This window comes from Hydra viridissima, unplaced genomic scaffold (assembly GCF_058129835.1).
Source record: "Hydra viridissima isolate aposymbiotic clone 2 unplaced genomic scaffold, HvirCarnegie_v1 scaffold_5, whole genome shotgun sequence".
NCBI lineage: Eukaryota > Metazoa > Cnidaria > Hydrozoa > Anthoathecata > Hydridae > Hydra > Hydra viridissima.
Window position 1 is genome coordinate 4,100,125 of NW_028324304.1, and position 18,991 is coordinate 4,119,115.

The 18,991-nt window shown below is 30.4% G+C and overlaps 2 protein-coding genes across 4 annotated transcripts; one reads left to right on the forward strand and one right to left on the reverse strand.

Moving 5' to 3' along the window:
• Positions 1-5,685: 5,685 nt before the first annotated feature.
• Positions 5,686-8,541, reverse strand: LOC145189262 (tRNA (adenine(58)-N(1))-methyltransferase non-catalytic subunit TRM6-like). 3 transcript variants are annotated; one of them, XM_090087256.1, is made up of 4 exons: positions 8,429-8,541; positions 7,784-8,029; positions 6,851-7,058; positions 5,686-6,675 (listed from the first exon to the last, which is right to left on the reverse strand). In XM_090087256.1, exons 2-4 carry the CDS (start codon positions 8,013-8,015, stop codon positions 5,739-5,741), a joined length of 1,377 nt encoding a protein of 458 aa, XP_089943382.1. In that variant the 5' UTR covers positions 8,016-8,029; positions 8,429-8,541; the 3' UTR covers positions 5,686-5,738. The 3 variants fall into 3 exon arrangements, with proteins under 3 accessions (XP_089943382.1, XP_089943380.1, XP_089943381.1); XM_090087254.1 differs by having other exon boundaries at positions 8,322-8,438; XM_090087255.1 differs by lacking the exon at positions 8,429-8,541 and adding an exon at positions 8,300-8,408.
• Positions 8,460-17,064, forward strand: LOC145188877 (inorganic pyrophosphatase-like). Its single transcript, XM_090087257.1, has 10 exons — positions 8,460-8,659; positions 9,022-9,080; positions 12,839-12,895; positions 12,982-13,101; positions 13,220-13,306; positions 13,535-13,661; positions 14,001-14,041; positions 16,448-16,623; positions 16,713-16,782; positions 16,876-17,064. Exons 1-10 carry the CDS (start codon positions 8,500-8,502, stop codon positions 16,957-16,959), a joined length of 981 nt encoding a protein of 326 aa, XP_089943383.1. The 5' UTR covers positions 8,460-8,499; the 3' UTR covers positions 16,960-17,064.
• Positions 17,065-18,991: the final 1,927 nt, after the last annotated feature.

Sequence of the window (18,991 nt, forward strand, 5' to 3'; positions counted from 1 at the left end):
TAGCTTTTAATCTAAATGATTTTATGAAGTGTTGCAATCAAAAAATCAAAGATTGTGGGATTTATGAAGTAGAAGAAGAAAGACCTAAGAAAATCTCTTGTTTTCTACCAAGATCAGTTTATAGGTTTACTGAAGAAATTTTGATGCAACCAATCAAACAAGTTCTTCTAAATATGACTGGGTGGCTTATTCAAAAAGTTAAATTATGTGGTTGACGTGAAGATACACTCTTTCTTAGCTGACAATCCATCAGGTTTTATCTTATTAGTCTGTGAAATGGAAACAACTTTTATGAGGTTCTTTAACAAATATCTTGAAAGAAAGAGGACTGGACATGATTCTCTTTAACAAATATCTTGAAAGAAAGAGGACTGGACATGATTCTCTTTAACAAAGTTAAAGAATTCAGTTTTTGCATGATCTGCTTAAAAAACATGCACATAATTTAGAAAAAAACATTGTTCGGCTTTTTGTTATTACAAGAATTTTTTATTTCGTAAAATTTTTAAACAGGGATCTGAACCCAGATAATAAGTTGAATGCAAAAAAAAATTGCACGTATTGCTTATAATTGATATACAGTTAGAGAAATATGTATCCGAACAAAACATTTTGTTATGGAAAATAAACTTTGTTAGGTTATTTCAGAAAAAAATAACTTTATAAAAATAAAAAAAGTGATTATTCAGAAAGAAAATTTTATTACGAATTCAATATGTAATAAAAAAAAATATCAATAATAATATTTCATTAATAAAAAAATTGAGAAACTCTTAAACTACGCAATTTTTTAGCATTAAATAAGTATCCGAATAAAATTCTAAAGATTAAGGTTTAAAGATTAACGCTTCTCTGAGTAATTATTTTTATGACTTTTTAATATTGAATTGGACCGCCTTTAGCTTTTATGACTTCTGCAAGTCGACATGGCATCGATTCAACTATTTTGTTTGTCGTATCTGAGAAAAAAATTTATATGTGAACTATGCTTATAGACCAAATATTTATTATTAATTTTGTTTTCTTGATAAGTTGTGTTTCCATTAATAAAAAACAAAAAAAAAATTCTTGTTTGTCTATTTTCTTTAAAGTGTGCCATCATAGGAGCAGTTAGTTGCCTATGATGGCATACTTGTATTTTTTTTTTAATGGTATAAACTTATAAAAAAATATAATAGTAAAAATTCTGACGTTCATTATTATTCTGTATGCTAGAGGGAATACACCAATGTCAAAAATTGTTTTTTAAGTTTTCAGGTAATGACTAAGAGAAACGTTAAAGTTAAGTATGCCATCATAGGCACCTTTCCCCTAACTGTAAAAGTATTCATCAAAAACATGTTTTTCTGAAATAACCTGAAAAAGTTTATTTTTCACAATAAAATGTTTTGTTAGGATACTTATTTCACTGACTGTACTATAATAATGTTTTTTCAATATATTTCTTTATGATTAAATTTATATTAAAAAGTCTTATGTTTGTGTATTTATGTTACGAGTGTATGTAACATAAATATACAAAAAATTATAAAAAGATTTTAAACATGATCTTTTTTTCCCCCATATTTCATTCTTACTGAAACATCTTAAAGGTAATCTATAAAAAAATTGAAATATCTGACAACAAAGTCAATTTTCAAAAAAAAAAGAACTATTTTTGTTAGTTGCGGAAAAGATCCAGCAGGACATCCCAGAATGCAATTTCGATCAATTAACAGGAGTTTCGCTAATTGGATAGGCTTTGGTGGTAAAAGGTTCTTGTCGAAATCGTAAACATTCAGAAAAAAATTTTTAAAAATTATTTTAGCATAAAAGTTTGAATAAAAACTACTTTAACACAACTTTCTCATAATTAAACTCGGTGAAAGGGTCCAATTTGACGAAATAATCACAGAATTTGACATTACAAGCAAGTTCTAAGCATTTCTGTGCATTTGTCGCAAAATTCGGTACTTACCACTGAATTGGTTGATGCCCTTGGGCATTTTTTTGCTCAGCCTGACAGGATACAACAAAATATGGCCAAGGGATCCAAGAGGAGTCGGTGAAAGCCTCGAATTGTGAGAAAACGTGAAAGTGTTTAGTAACTATTAAAGTGAGTAAAATTGAAACTTAATTTCCAAAAAAAAAAAGGATGAAAATAGAATCCAAGGGCTGAAGAAATCCACTTGGTTTCTTGAGACATTTTGGGGTTGGAAATTTGAGATTTTCATGAAGAGGTCTTTAAGAGTTTTTAGAAAAAAATCTAGGAGATTTTCTTGAGATTTTCAAAAGAGAAAATTTCCAGAGAATGGAGAAAAAAAAGTAGAGAGATAAAATAGAGAGGAAGATGAGAAGATCTGTTAGCTGAGAATAGCTCTAATAAAAGTAGACGCATTAACCTTGAGTTCCAAAGGTGATAAAAGAGAATATTTTCTGAATGACAGTTGCATATTACTACCTGTATTTAAAGATATTAAAAGAATACTTCTTATTCAAATTTTTGAGAGTATTTATCAAGTATTATAAAGTTATAAAGGACGAGAAAGTTCAGTTCTAAGCATACTTACACATATATTTTGATTAGGGAACTACTATATCGTTATTTACATTAAAATTTTGTTCTTAAAACGTTATGTAGATTTAAATAGTCAGAAGTCAGCGAGTCTACCATTACACGAGCCATTAGACGGCATATCAACAACCACACACACGCACACGCAGGGCAACTTAACAACATGAACATTAAAACTTCTAACATAATCAAACCTAACAAACGCAATAACACAAAGATTAAAGAAAAACTATTTACTACTAAAACGTCATTTCACACTGAACATAATTTCACCTAATGAGTTCAAATTTTGACTAGATATTTTCTTAGATATAACTTTTTTAAATCTATGGTTTTTCGATGTATTTTTGTTCAATGTGGAGTGAGGCGAAATATCTCGAAAATGCTTTTTAAACCACAACTAAAAGTACCTATACCTTTTGTATATTATCAAAGAATGAGATATATAACTAGGTATCTTTTATGGTAAGATTTAATATTTAAGAGGCGCAAGAGAAGCATCCCTTCTTTAGCATCATTTATGAATTTCGCACTGTCATACCAGCATAATTTAGAAAAGTTCATTCCAGAATCAGTCAAATAATCTATATTATTATTTGCCATATTTTTAGCGAAAATTAATGTGAACAAAATTAAAAAAAAAAAAATTAACGTTTGTTTACAATTGCACTAGTTTGTGTAAAATGTTAAAAAACTGGAATAATTTAAATAATAAATATATAGTTCATTAAAAACTCCAAATTAAAGATTTTTCTTAAACAAGGGGGCAAATTGAAAATTATTCCTAAACTATATAATAGCAGTTTAGTTCTAGGGCGATTAAAAAAAGTTGAAGCAATACAGTTCGAAACCGCGGCTGCTGTCTTCATAATTTTTACAACAACTTCATTCAATTCGAAATGAAAATTCTTGTTTAAGTTTTCGTGTTATGCTTGAATGACTATTTGTTATTCCGTAATTACACGAATTACACACATCAATTTTTCTTGGTGAATGGTAAAATTAGAACTCTGCAATTAAATCACTTGTATTTAAGTTACACCGTATCAAAGACTCTACTTTTAATTTTCGAGAAGGAACTTTTTAAAAGAATCTGTAACAAAGATAGATACTTTTAAAAGCATTGATAAATTCAAATTCTTTAGCGCTTCGTTTTCAAGTTGTAATTTGCGTGGGCTTTGCAACTCAATGAAATTCATCATAGTAAGCGAAACATCCACAGAGTTCCGAACGACAAGAAAAAGAAAAGGGTGTAAAGAATTGTTGAAATTTTATAAATCAAATTCCTACGTCGCCTCCGTTGATATAAGTTTCATTTGCTAAGCAAGTTCTGCAATGTTCCAAACTGGTCCGATAGCATTCATCTAGAGACTTATGTGATCTTTGAAGCTTTAAAACATACTCGTTCAGGTTTTTTTGAAGCATTCGTTTATTTTCGCACCTTTTTGCAAGTACTAATTCAACGCTAAATAGTTCCTCTTTGACAACCTTTTGAATGATTTGTATTTCATCCAAGCGGTTTGACATTTCTTTTTTCCATTCACACATGATAAGTAGATGCGAAAAGAGGAACTTTCACGACATTTTATATTTTCTTACTGCCATCAAGAAGACAAACGCTGATTGAAATGAATCCGACTTTTTTTAACATTCTTATTTGGTTTCCTCGGAAACGACAAACTTGTTGATTTAATTCGAATAATACGAACATCCTTTGTTATCAAAAATATCGGAGTTATTAAAAAATTCAAATCAAAGGGAAAGATCGCTAGATAACAATTAGAGTTGTCAGTAGCAACAATTAGAGTTTTATAAGTTACATTAAAAGGAATTATACTTTGTTTTATTACTGGACATCTCTTATTACACTTTTCACAGGATTAAGGGTTTTCCTCCACCCCCCTCAAAAAAACACTCACGATGGCGCATGTCTAATTGCATGTATAAGCATGCGGTGCGTATGACAAATGTCTTGAGTGCGTGTATATAAATATTGAACTTTTACGTTCAATATTTATATAAACACGCACTCAAGACATTTTTCAGACACCTTTTTGTAGATTTTAGGTTAGCAATTAATTTTTTAGATTATTTTGGACTATATTGTCACTAGATTGATTTGAAATATTTATACCAGTTTCCTTCCAGAAAATGTTGGCATATAGCGTTTTAATGAATAATAATTGTGAAAAAGGTCCATCCAAACTTATATACCTTTAAATTAGAGATTGGGTTTCGTAGTGATGGAAAATTGAAAAACTAAATATAACCACTGGTTTTACATTAGAGAGCCTGTATATGGCTATAATATGGCTTTTTTTTTTTTTTTAAGTTTCAGTTGATAAAAATCAAAGAAATTATTTATAAATGGGATTAAAGTTTACCGCACCAACACTCGTCAATTAGTAACAGCCGAAATGAGAAAAAAAAACAAAAAAAAAAAACAAAAAAAAAAAAACGTTTTTATAGAACACGCATAACAAATTTATCATGCAATACTGCAGCATCATACATGCTGAAAAGCATGCGCCATTGAAAAGTTGAGAGAGATAGGAGAGGAAAAAAACAAACCCTTAATCCTACAAAAAGCATTACTGGTATAAAAGAATTAAACATAATTCAATCCTTTTTGCTGTAATTAATAACTCTGTTCTTTATTAAACAATCTTTCATTTTTAATTAAAATTTTTCAACATAGATATTCTTGATAGCTAAAAAATTCCCATTATTAGATTTTAACCAACAAGACTTTCTTATGCGCAAGAAACAAATAATAATATATGTAATATAATAATAATAGTAATAATAATAATAATAATAATAATAATAATAATAATAATAATAATAATAATAATAATAATAATAATAATAATAATAATAATAAAAATGATGATGATGATGATGATGATGATGATGATGATGATGATGATGATGATGATGATGATGATGATGATGATGATGATGATGATGATGATGATGATAATGATGATGATGATAGCAACAACAACAACAACAGCGATAGAAGAGGAAAAATAAGAAGAATGGAGACGACAGGAATTAAATAAACTTGTACAATAATCTTAACTTTAACTAAAATTAAATGTACTTTGCAACATTAAAAGCTAAAAAAGTTCAAAGCTTATTTCATCATAAAAAAAACTTTTTACATCTGAAAGTAATATTTTCAAGCTGATGACGAAGGGTGGACTTTAATACCTCTTAAAAGATAACCCCCTGTTCCACTCATTACAATTTCAGGATGAGTGCGTTTTGGTAGCACTTGTATATTACGAAACCAGGCTTCCGTAAGGTCCAAGTTTGTTGCGATGTTCTTATCTTTTAAGTTAACAAAGCACTCCATTAATGGCTCCTGGTGTGTGAAATATACAACAAATGGACGGGAAGGAGGAAGAAAATCCAGTAGAGTTAACAAAAGTAACTTAGGATGAAACTTAGAGACTAAAACTAAACTGTCAAAATCATTTTTACGAAACAGCTTTAAAGCCATGAGAGTTTCTTGGACACGTTTGTCTCTTGATAAAAACCTAACGCCACCTATATTTGTCTGATCCTTTTGAAACTTTCGTTTCTCACCTACTTTTCCTTCCACTAGAGTTTCTTCAGTTTGTACACAATGTGAATTTCCTTCAGTTAAACTATCTATTTTAGTACTTAAACCATTTTCCTCTTCCATTCTAGAGAGCTCATGCTTGTCCTTATGCTTTCCTAATATAATCTCCATTAATTCCTCATCTGTTTTACCACACTTTAGTAACTCAGATAAACAGCTTAATTTCTCTAACGGATAACTACACAGAACATTATTGGTATCTGTCTCAAAATAGTTGAACTGCTCCATAACAATACGCACAGGAAATGAGCCTTGGTAAAGTTGAAGGATATTACCTTGACCACCAAGGCGCTCCAAAAATGACCCAGCTACTAAGCCTTGACAAGTTTCTAGCAGTAATACTTTTGAACCGAATTGAACATTTGAGTAGGATAATATCTGTGCTAAAGTGTCAGGACGAAGTTCAAGTATTTTTACTGGATTCTTTTGAAAATACATCTCAGCAAGTAACCTAGCTGTTGGTTTAAGTACAACAAACTGGGCTATATATCTAAAAAAATATAACATACACAACTAACAATATATTTTCAGTGCAGTTTTCAGTTTCAGTTTTCTGAAAACTGTTATATTTCAATTTAAAATCAAATTAACCTGTGGTTTCATTCCTTTTTTTGCATTTCAAAGTAAAAAAAAGATTTTAGTTTAAAGCTAAAAATAAAACTAACTTTTTTTTTTTCTTTTCCAAATACTTGGTCTTAGAAAACTCAGTTCGACCATGAAATGTGGAGCTGTTTTCAACAAGCACCTGAACAATTTCTTCTCCTGACTTTCCCTCATCTCGCATTGCCATAATCTCATTTTTACCCAAGCGTTGTGAATTAGAATCATCTTGAATTCCCCGATTATCTCCACTACTATCTGCTAGATCTTTTCCTTTAAATTGAGCATTTTAACAGATATACAAACACAATAATACAATATACAATTCTAACTGGTATCAAAAATTGTTAGTCATATTTAAAACAAAAAAAAAACAACAAAAAAGCAAATGTTGTTTCAGCATTATGACTTATTAGAAAAAAAATAAACTCACCTTTATATTAAACATCTTTTAAAGGTTAACAAATAAAACTGGATAAAAAATGGTAGATTTTGCATTGGAAGGAAAAAGATAAAGCTTCAATAAAAAATCATATTATATATCTAAATTTAAACTAAAAATAATTAAAGTCTATTTTGATTGATCTTAGGTATTTATGTTTAACCCCTTAGCAGGCATATTTAAATTAACTTGAACAGGCTTAACTTGTAGAAATGTGTTCACCTGAGTTTATTTGACTATTAATACTTCTTGTATTGCTATAGTAATTACAATTGAATTAAAAGTTGCAACAAAAAAATGATGTAATTAACATCACAAAAAAACTTTTTATTTAATAGTTAAAAGTTAAAAAAGGGATTATTATTTTTGAACAACCTTTTCTTTTTTTTTTTTTAAAAAAAAAAAAAAAAACAAAAAAAAACCTGTGTTTAGTAGTTTAGTAGTTAAAAAATCTGTGACAATGCAATGAGAAATAGAACTTGAAATAGCTTGTAGATTTATAACTTTTATATACATTATGCATGAATGAATGTAAATATATGCAACAAAGATATACCAGCATTTTCATACTCTTGTGTATGTGTCTCAACTAAAACAGGATCAATTCTTAGCAACCTATGTTTATCTAATACTTTAAATGCTGATCCAAAAGGTTGCCCAATCATATCTTTACAGCTGAACAAAAAGTTCTCCATTTTTTCTATTTTTACTGAGCTGCTTACATAAACATACTTTAGGTTGTTTCCTTTCTTTATAATGACACCTTTTCCAGATTCAATGATTGTCATTTCAGTTTTGAACTCTAAAAGTTTCATTTAATACGCAATTCAACATAGCTACGGTATTAACTCATGCAAATTGAAATATTATCAATTATCAAACAGCTAACAGTTATCAATAATTATATAGAGCTTTCTCTAATGCCAAATATCAGAGAATAAAAGGTTTAGGTGAAGAAAAATGGTCAAGTAATTTACAATCAATGTAAAAGATACTTTAAAAAAGATACAGAAAAGATATATACAAAGATACAAAAAGGATGATCAAGAATTTTTAATGATGACTTTTTCACCTGCTAAGAATAAGTTTTTCACCTGTTTGCCTCACTGTTTAAAGGTCAGGTTCTAAGAAATAGTTGATCTGTAAAACACGTGGAATTGCTATAAACATTAAAAATGACTAATCGTTTGGTTTCACTTACCTCAGAAAGTAATCAAATAACTTATTTCGATAATTTATAGGGTGTGTGACTGGTCGGTTAACTGGCGGAACATGTTGAAATTAGCGCGATCAGTAACACGTTCTTTGTTGAAGAAATCATTTTCACAAACTAGCCACGTAGCAAACTGTTGTGGGACTTTCTTTAGAAATATGTCTTATACTTGTCAGCATCATGGCTCTGCATATACAACTGACTACAGACTATTTTTGAGTAAGTTTTTTAAAATTGAAGTTCAGGCTTCGCAAAATGCAAAGTTTATCTCGTAAGTTTTGTTTAATAACTTTTGACTTTTTTTATGATAATAGAAAGATTAATACCTTCCTAAACAAATGAGAACTTTATGTTAAATAACCCACAAGATAGGTCTTTTTCATTTTAGTTCGATAATGCAGTAAGATAATTTTACATAAAAACTATAAATGCTTGTATTGGAAATGTATTTTATATTGATTTATATATATATAATTTTCTGTCTCCGTGTTTTTTTTTTTTTTTTTTTTAAAAAAAAAAAAAAAAATAAGGCAAGTTATTCTTTGTATTATATGTTTCTTCGGTGTAAACTTCTATTTTAGAAACTGATTCTGGTGTCATTTCTCCATTTCATGATATTCCTTTGGTGGTGCAGGGAGAGGTATTTTACAGTTTTATCTGTTTGTTTTTCAAAGATGTTTATTTTGTTAAGTAATTCTCATTAAATGAAATTAGTTAAGATGAAAGCATTTTAATTACACTGTTAATACTTAAATTAAATTTTAAGTTTTGCAAATAAAGTATTTAGTCCACTTATTTACTTTAAACCATTTTATTTGTTGATGCAATATTTTGGGTGGAAAAAAGTTTTTGTTTGTAAATTCTTCAATTGTTGACATAAAGTAACTGGTAAAAAACATGTTTTGAAAGACTTGCCATTTGGTTTTAAAAAGGATGTATTGACAGTATATATTTTTTAAAAAATTCCACATACAAATCCAAGTTCTTTGTAAATGAGTAAAATATTTAGCTTGCATGAAATGGATTTTTTTTGTAAAGATTTATTGAATAGAATAAAGATTTGCTATGTAAAATTTGAGCACTTTTTACTGGGAAATTTTAAAAATAAAACATCAGTCTAAAATTTTGGTTTATATCTTAAATTAAAGCTATGTGCCTTATGTATTAACTACATAATAAAAATATTACAATTGTAGGTTTCCTTAGAGGTATTCACAAATATTTGTCTTGATACTGCTCATCATCTTGTGCAAAACAGATTTTGGAATTTTTCCACACTCTTTCTCCCATGATTTGTACATAGCGCTTGCAGTTTTAATTACCTTTGACTTCTTAGACATGTATCCCTTGATAATTGCCCAGAAATTCTCAATCAGTTGCCATTGAGGGCAGTTTTGAGGATTCAGCTCTTTCTAGACAAAAACTAACTCTTTGGCATTCATCCAATCAATTGTGTGTTTGGCATAATGATATTAGGTGAGGTCTGCCCAGAAGGTGGTGTGACCATTATGGGGCTTGATAAAAGGTAGCAGACGTTTTTGCAAGCACTCAGAGACATAAAGTTCCTTGGTTATTGTCTGAGAAGGGACAAATGCCTTTCACTTATGGCCACAACTGCATATTACTTAGCATGTCATGAACTTTTTACTGACCTTTTTGCACTTTTGAAACTCAAACTTAACGTGAAAACCAAATTGCTTGTTTGAAACATAAATTGGCAACCTGGGATCTGTTTTAAGTCAGTTTTGACATAAGTTTTATTGTTGATGATAAGGCAGCCGTTTTGATTTGTCACCACCAAATCAAATAATTTTCTAGCTCACTTTATGATAGCTAAATTCTGTTTCTCATTGCGATAAAGAACTTTTATGACTTTAAAAGACTTCAAATTACAGAATTTACACACTTTCATCACAAATGATCTTAGAGTTCTGTTGTCTTCAAGTATCATTAAGCTCCAATCTTTGTTTCCTTCCTAAACCTTTCTTCCACTGAATAGCTCCAGACTCTCAGATCTTAGAAATCATGTTGGACTGTTGATCAAACAATGCTTTTGTCCAACCTGTTAGAATTTTCCTGCTTTAAAAAAAGAAAATGTATTGAAGGATGTCTTTATAACTAATTTATTTTTTAAGACAGAAACAAATTGGGTTTTTCTATGAGCCTAATCTGTTTCTGGTCTTTTCATTTATTACTTGAATAAATAGTGTCTATATACTGTATATTTACTGTTCTTTCACCAGTTTTTTTTTACTTTACAAACTGTACTACTCTTTAAACTTAAAGTATTTTTTAAAAACTAAAATAATTTAAAACAAAATCAATATTGTTTTTTTATTTGCAGCATCACTATATTTCAAATGGAATACTTTTTTAAAAATCTAACAAAATACTTCAAAATGAAGTTTTAAAATATAAAATTAGTGAAAATACAAAATTTATATTTGCTCTTTACAATAATTAAATTTTCATATCTATATGAGTTCACAAAAAAGGTTTAACGTGAATATCTTAAAATTTTGCAAGCTTCTTAAAAAATTTGGATTTTAGATTTGCATAAACATTGTAGTATTATACTTTACAAAAAGAAAGTCCTTTAGTGGTGAGAAATGGGGCAGGCGAAAGGAAGAAGTCATACCAAAAGGTGATGATATCCAATAAGTTGTGCAGATACAAAATAATATTTTTTAAATAATTCCACTACCAAATCTAACACTCACTGGAAGGAAGTAATAAATGAACTTCCCTTAGCAGTTCATTTAGTCTGAAAAGGGTAGAAAAAAAGAGCTGTACTTGGTCTCACTCTCGCCACCTCTATATTATTTTAACTTCAGTACTCACACAAAAGAAACATTTTGGAGTTTGCCATCTCCAACCTTTCTCCCTGACATCAGAAGGATTTTTTTTTCTGTTAATTACTTAAGAGATAGCATTTCCCCAAGCTCTTTGGTTGGTTTCATTATTAAATTAAGTTTTGGAAGGCAGTCTGTTGTTGAAAAGGAACATATCAAAAAAAATAAAACCCTTCTGTTTCGAATATTTTTGTATGAATGCATTTTTTTGTGTGAATGATCTATGTTTTTTAAAGTTTTCTTATTGCTGCTTAAATCTCATGAACTTCCTTGTCATGCAAATTTACTAACCTAAGCAGAAAATCCAATTATTGCATTTGCTACATATATGTCCTAGGAAGAATTTCAAACAAACTAGGAAATTATTATAGTCTTTAGAATTGTAGCTCTAAAAATGATCAGTTATTTATCCTTGATATTTAACAAACATAATTTGGGCAATCTGTTTCTTATAGGAAATCAAAGGTCTCTTTTACCGGGTGCTTTATTTTCATTTTAAAATTCCAACAGTTGATTATTTATCTTTTGCCCCCTTCTGTAACTAGGGTTAACTGGTTTTTTCATATTTTCTTTTAAGAGCTTTGAGATGATACTGTCTTTTCTCTTGTTTGGTCAATTACACAAATAAATAAAAAGATGATAAAAAAAAATATGGATGTAAAAACTGCTTTAATATCACAATAATTATAAAAATTTAATTTATGAACAACTACCACCATTAAAATCATCATATTCATATTCTAATAGTGAATTTTAAAGTTATGAAGCAAAAAGTGATTAAAAAGAGGAGCTTTTATATACCTTTTCAGTTTTTTTTGACTGATTATAAGAATATTCTGCTGGGCTTAAAGTAAAGATTTGGCATCAATATTTGGGGTTTAAATAATGTCAGTTAAGTATATTTTGGTATTTGCATTGAGTTACTGTAATTATTAACCATCTGTTTAGCATGAAAGATCCAGGAACTCATTTGGTTTTAAAACTATGACTGAAAATGGATTTATCAGGGAACATTTAACCATTATTTTAGAAATTTTTATTTTTTTTAAGAGAATAAATATTTTGAAACGCTTGCATGAAAATCCACAAGCTTTTAAAATAAAAAATTTTGAGTTCTACAAAAGTTTTGAGTTCTACAAAAATTTTAAAGTAAAATATAAAAATGAATTTTTCAAAAACTTCTTCTTTTTCAAAATATTTTTTGTAAATAAATAATAAACAAGTTTTAAATTTTGAAAACCTATAAAAAGACAAAAAAATTTAAAATAATTTAAAAATCTAAAAAATGAACACTCAATTAGAAAATGTTAAATGTTTGATGTCAGCAATTTAAGTAATAAACTTTTTGTACCTCACAGTAATCAGTAATTTTATTTAAATATAGTTCAAACTTTAAGTTCAAATAAGCAAGCTGTTTTTGTAAGCCTGTGATCAATGAAGCAAAAATGATATTGAAATAAGTTGATGTTTATACCAATAATATTTCTTGGTTATTTTTTTTTCCTTTCTTTTTCTACTGTTATGATTTCTTCTGTTTTTAATTTAGAGTGGTGTTTACAATATGGTTGTGGAAATTCCAAGATGGACTAATGCAAAAATGGAGGTAAAACAAAATTTGCTTTTCAGCTTCATTACATGATTTGAATAACACTTCTCTTATTTTATTTAAGGAATATTTTTCCTCTTCAGATTTGTACCAAGAGCAAACTGAACCCAATTAAACAAGATACCAAGAATGGTGCTGTTCGGTTTGTGAAAAATGTTTTTCCTTATAAAGGATATCCCTGGAATTATGGAGCATTACCACAGGTACAAATTCTCTTTATAAAAGTAAAAGATTTCTTTTAATTGCTAAGTTCTACAAAAGAACAAAAAAATGCTGTAGGCAATGATTAACATTTTTATTGTTTACTCAAATACTGTCTAGACATGGGAGGACCCAAATCTTGTTGATGAACACACAAATGAAATGGGTGATGGTGATCCAGTTGATGTTATTGAGATAGGTTACAAAGTATGATCTTCTTCTTAGATTGATATTTCATAATAAAAAGTATCTGAAATGTTTTCTGAGAAATTACTGGTTAGTACATATAAAATTTATCTTTTCGTCAACATATCCTCTTTTTTTCCTGTTCCCTTTCTTTTTGCTGATTGACTAGATTTCACTTTACAAAATTGAATTTAGATTCTGTCTTTGACAAAACAGACCCTTTTGATATTACCCAAACCTGTGTTATAGGTTGCAGAGAGAGGATCAGTATTGCAAGTAAAGTTGCTTGGAGTTATAGCTATGATTGATAATGGTGAAACAGATTGGAAAGTCATCGCAATTGATGTAAATGATCCTATGGCTTCAAAACTAAATGGTTAGATATTGTTATGAAGATTGTAATTCTGTTAAGAAAGCAGCTGTAAATCTCTAAAGTACATTTCCTTTCTATCTTTTGTAAATGTTTTTTTTATTATTATTATAAATTTGAGGTTAATTCCTTTCTGATTTTATAATAACTACTCATGTTTTTTTGCTATGCATATTTTTTGCATCCATTTTATTACATTGGAAAATTTGATCAGCTCTTTTTCAAATGACTTTCAGTTCTTGTTTCTGGGTGTCTTCAAATTAGAATTTAATCTAAAAAAAGATTTTCACAAGTTTCTAACTTTGAATTTACTTCAAACACACACAAATATGTATTGATATTTAGATATTGATGATGTAAAGATTGTCATGCCTGGTTTGCTTGAGGTAAATGGGTTATTGTTTAGTTTTGTTGTTTATGTTTGTTATAGATACACTGTTCTCCAAATTGACCTCCAGGTTGAGACTCTTATTCCTGATTTTTTTCACATTTAATTATATGCATAAGTAAATCCAGTTTATGTTGTCAAAAAAAGCTAAATAGGTATAGCTTCAAAGTTAAAATGTATAATATTTTGCTTTTTTTTTCCTCCAAAGTTTTAACAAAGTCAGCCATTATTATAAGTCTAAGTAGGCCATTTGCTGCTGTTTTCTGGATAAAACTATCATTTTACAACATCTACTTAAGCAGTTTGCGTGATAAATAAAGGAATCAGATCGAAATTCCTAACAACATAACACCCTCAGTGTATGAAATAATTCAAAAATATAATTGGGCCAAACTTTGATTTTAATCTTGAAGTGTTTCAAGTGCAAAAGAGACTTACTTAGTCTAAACAAAAGTGAAACAGCATATCTTTCCAGCCGGCTAGATATTACATACATACATACATACATACATACATACATACATACATACATACATACATACATACATACATACATACATACATACATACATACATACAGTATTGGACAAAACATTTGCAACCAACATCGAACAATGCTAAAAAGTGTTCCTAATTTTACATGTCTTAAAAACGAAACGAACTATACTACCACAGCAAACAGTTTAGGAGTCTGGAGTCATAGCATGCCATGATATGAGCAATCAGCTGACAGGTGACAGCACACAGGCAGAATTTCGTTGACAAGTGCCATTTTGCAGCGGACAAAACAAGTGCAACTTTTTTGGTTTGTTTCATTTTCTTAAATCTGGTCCGTGTCAACGTCACGGAAGTTTTTTAATAATTAAAGGAAGTTTCCAGAAGCATGCAGAAGCTTCCAGAAGTTTCCAGAAGAACCATCCAGTAGCATCCAGAAATATCCAGAAACATTTAGAAGCATCCAGAACAACCATCCAGAACAACCATCCAGTCTTGGATTGGAACTAAGAAAGAAAATTATTGGCGATTACGTTAGTGGAATGTCACAAAAAAGTATTTGTGATAAATATCGTGTGAAAAAATGGACCGTATCAAGACTGTTCCAAATATCGTTCTACGGGGAAGTTGGCAGCAGATAACAAAGGTGGAAGACCGCATTCCACCACTTCTGGAGAGAGGATTCTATGATCGTCAGATCCGTCAAGAAGGATCCCTGGATATCATCAGTCGAGATACAAAAGCAATTAGAGCTGCCTGTATCGGACCGAACAATCAGACGACGTGCTGTTGAAGCCGGATTGTTTTCTCGACGCCTTGCAAAGAAACCGCTGATTTCACTAAAAAACCAGAAGAAAAGACTCCTGTTTGCTACATCTCATATTGACTGGAATGTGCAGAAATGGTGAACTGTCCTGTTCAGTGATGAATCGAAGTTCAACATCATTGGGAGCGATGGCATTTGCCGTGTACGTCGACCGGCCGGAAAACGCCTCGATTTACGTTACTGCCATAAGACCGTGAAGCATGGTGGAGGCAATGTAATGGTCTGGGGGTGTTTTTCTGCTAACGGTCTAGGTCCAATACATCGAAACGATGGAATAATGGACCTTTTCATGTCTAAAAATATCCTGAAAGATGTTGTTACCTCATGCTGAATGGGATATGCCAATAAAATGGGTTTTTCAGCAAAACAACGATCCGAAACACACTGCAAAAGTAGTCCAGCAGTGGTTTCAAGACAACCACCTATCGATGATGGATTGGCCGCCTCAATCTCCGGATCTCAACCCTATCGAGAACCTGTGGGAGATCGTCAACCGCAGAATTAATCGTGAAGGTGTTCGTAATAAGGATCAACTGTTTGAACAAATCCAAAAGGCCTGGGCAGCGATTCCACAAAGTTTCATTGATCACCTGATCGAATCTATGCCTCGAAGATGCAAGGCTGTGATCGACAACAAAGGATTCGCCACGAAATATTGATAGCGAAATACAGCTTGGTCAATATTTTGTCGAGTTGCACTTGTTTTGTCCAGAAGGAAACCAACTTTTTTTTAATACTTTTGATTAATTTATTAACTTTCGTGTACAAAGTATGTATGTATGTATGTATGTATGTATGTATGTATGTATGTATGTATGTATGTATGTATGTATGTATGTATGTATGTATGTATGTATGTATTTATTGACAACATAAATTGTGTTTACTAATGAATATGATTAAATGTGAAAAAATCAAGAGTGGGAAAAGTTTTAAACTGGCGGTCAATTTGGAGAGAACAGTCGAGTAAAACTTGTAAACGAACTGATTTTTCTCGGGAATTTTTTTTGTTTCTATGAAATAAAAAAATCTTGTAATAAGAAAGTTTTCAATTACTTTTCAAATCATTTGGTATTTTAACAGGCAACAGTGGAGTGGTTCAAAATATACAAAATGCCAGGTGGAGACCCACCAAATAAGTTTGCTTTCAACGGTGAGGCAAAACATAAAGAATTTGCTACCGAAGTCGTACTACAAACACACGATAGATGGGAACAATTGGTTACAAAGAAAATCGAGAACGTAACAAAACTTGCATGGTTAGTGATTTGCTTAATTTTGAAAAAGGGAGTCAGTGATACTTTTTTGAATTTTTTTTTTAATATCGAATAAATTTTTTTCCTTCTAGTGAAAATGTGACTTTAGAGAATTCTCCTTATAAAATCAGTCAGAAAGACGCAGATGATGTATGTGCTCATGTAAGTGCTCCACGAAAATTTTTTTTTTGTTTTGGTATCGTTCTTGATATTTTTTTTCGATTTGACTAAAAATGATATTTGAAATGTTTTTAGCTACCACCTCAATCAGCATGTGCAACCATTCCTGCAGAAGTTGATGCCATGTATTTTCTTACTGAAGAAGCTAAGCATAGCTAAATAATGTGATTTAATCTTTTTTTATATAGTTTTTGTTCTTTCTAGGTCACTTTTAAAATGTTTATCGCCATAATCATAAAATAATTAGATTGTCGTTATTTAAAAGATTTTTTTTTTCATTGGCATCAAATTGGCACAAAAGTTCTGAAGTATTTTTAAGAATTTTGGTAAAAGATTATGAAGTAGAAAGTATGTGAACATATTTGATAACTCGCTCACGCGTCTCTACTGTCCCATCTCTTACAATAACAATACTGGTTTTAGTTCATCTAAAACCAGTTTGGTTTCGTTTAGATCCATTCTTAATCTTAAGTTGTGTTTTAAGCAGGGCTGTGGAGTCGGTAAGCTGCTGTTCCGACTCCGACTCCTGGATTTTATCATGGACCGACTCCGACTCCCGACTCCGACTCCTTCATAAGTAACCAATATGTAACAACAAATAGTTGTTTGTTTTACTACAGTTATTTGTTTGTAACAACAAATAACTGCAGTAAAACAAACAACTTTCATGTTTGAAATATTGTCAGTTGGACAATATTTCAAACATGAAAGAACTTGTTCTTCTTTAAGTTCATATTCTTTAAGAATCTTTTAAACTAAGACCTGGAGAAATTTGCTGGTGTGATTAGTTTTGGCGGCTTTTACTGCCAATGTCTTGGTAACTGCTTCATTTTTTTCAAAAAAAGAATTAAACATTGATTGCAAAATAGTTCACTCTGTTAAGAAACACAAAGCGTCCCTTGAGACATTCATTAAGTTCTTCTTTTTGTTTAACAGCTTCTTCAATCACTAATTTTCTAATATTCTCTCTCTCCAGAAAAACAAAGTTAATTGAATACTTACAGTCTTTCTGTTTGTGGAGCAACTCTTTGGTGCTTGGTGGTGGCACGCCTAGCTTTCTACTAAAAATATGTAGCACAGTGCCAGACAATTTAAGTCGGGAGTTAGGGGATCATGAATTTATATAGTTTAAGGGAAGGTAGAGGAGAGCGCAAGGGAGGTGATATATGATTCTCAGTGATAAGCAGCAAAATACTCTATTGCTTATCACTGTTTTAAAGGCCTAAAAATAACATGTCAAACTCCTTGTCCTCCAGTTGTTGCAAAATACAATTCCCATTGTGTCTGGATATCCTACAGCTTTCAGAGCATCCTGGGACTTGTAGTTTCGTAACATCTATAAAATCCTTATGAGAATTATGAAACTTTGAAAGATTTTTTTTTAAACCGGATTCGGAGTCGTTACAATTTTTCCGACTCCGACTCCAGCCCAAATGAGCTCCGACTCCACAGCCCTGGTTTTAAGTATAATATCCGACTAACCTGTTTCAATAATTTAACGCCTTTTAAACAATTCGTTGTTAAGTTCATTTCCTTCTAATGCTTAACAAATCGTAAGTGGACCAAATTAGGTTTTCTCGTTAGCAGTGTTATTCTCGTTAACGAAAACGAAAGCGAAAAAGTGTCGTTAACGAACTGTTTTTCTAAAACTAAAACGAAAAAAAATTTTTTTAATGAAAACTAAACTAAAACTAAAACGAAAATAAATTTGAAAACTAAAACTAAACTAAAACTAAAAAGATTTTATAAAAAACGAAATAAAAACTAAAACGAAAGACTTATGAAAACGAGAATGACAAAGGTGCGGTTTTCATTTCCAGCCGTCAATGGTCAAATCACGCACCGTTTACGATTCCAGGGACCTTACGTATATGCTAAATACTCGATCAGACGCAGGCGCTGTAATGAGATCTGATGCTTGTGAGATCACTATTGCTGATATAACTACAGCATACTATACTGCGATACAGCTTCACGCGCGCGCGTTTTTTAATAGTGAAGAACTCTGCAAAGTCATGCAGTGCAGCCGCACCGGCTCTTCACGTCAATAATTGCGTTATAACAAATATTAATAAAGTATAACTGTATAAAGACTATAAAGGCGCCATATAGCTTATTTATTCATGCAGTTCTCCGCCGAAAGGCATGTCCTTTACTTCATTGTCTCCATTTTTTTCTGTCTCCAACTCTT

Coding starts and splice junctions, on each gene's coding strand:
- LOC145188877 (XM_090087257.1), top strand. CDS start 8,500: ATGTTGAAATTAGCGCGATCAGTAACACGTTCTTTGTTGAAGAAATCA. Junction 13,102..13,219: donor ATTATGGAGCATTACCACAG/GTACAAATTCTC, acceptor AATACTGTCTAG/ACATGGGAGGACCCAAATCT. Junction 13,662..14,000: donor TATGGCTTCAAAACTAAATG/GTTAGATATTGT, acceptor ATTGATATTTAG/ATATTGATGATGTAAAGATT.
- LOC145189262 (XM_090087256.1), bottom strand. CDS start 8,015: ATGACAATCATTGAATCTGGAAAAGGTGTCATTATAAAGAAAGGAAAC. Junction 7,059..7,783: donor ACAAGAGTATGAAAATGCTG/GTATATCTTTGT, acceptor CTCAATTTAAAG/GAAAAGATCTAGCAGATAGT. Junction 6,676..6,850: donor TTGGAAAAGAAAAAAAAAAA/GTTAGTTTTATT, acceptor ATATTTTTTTAG/ATATATAGCCCAGTTTGTTG.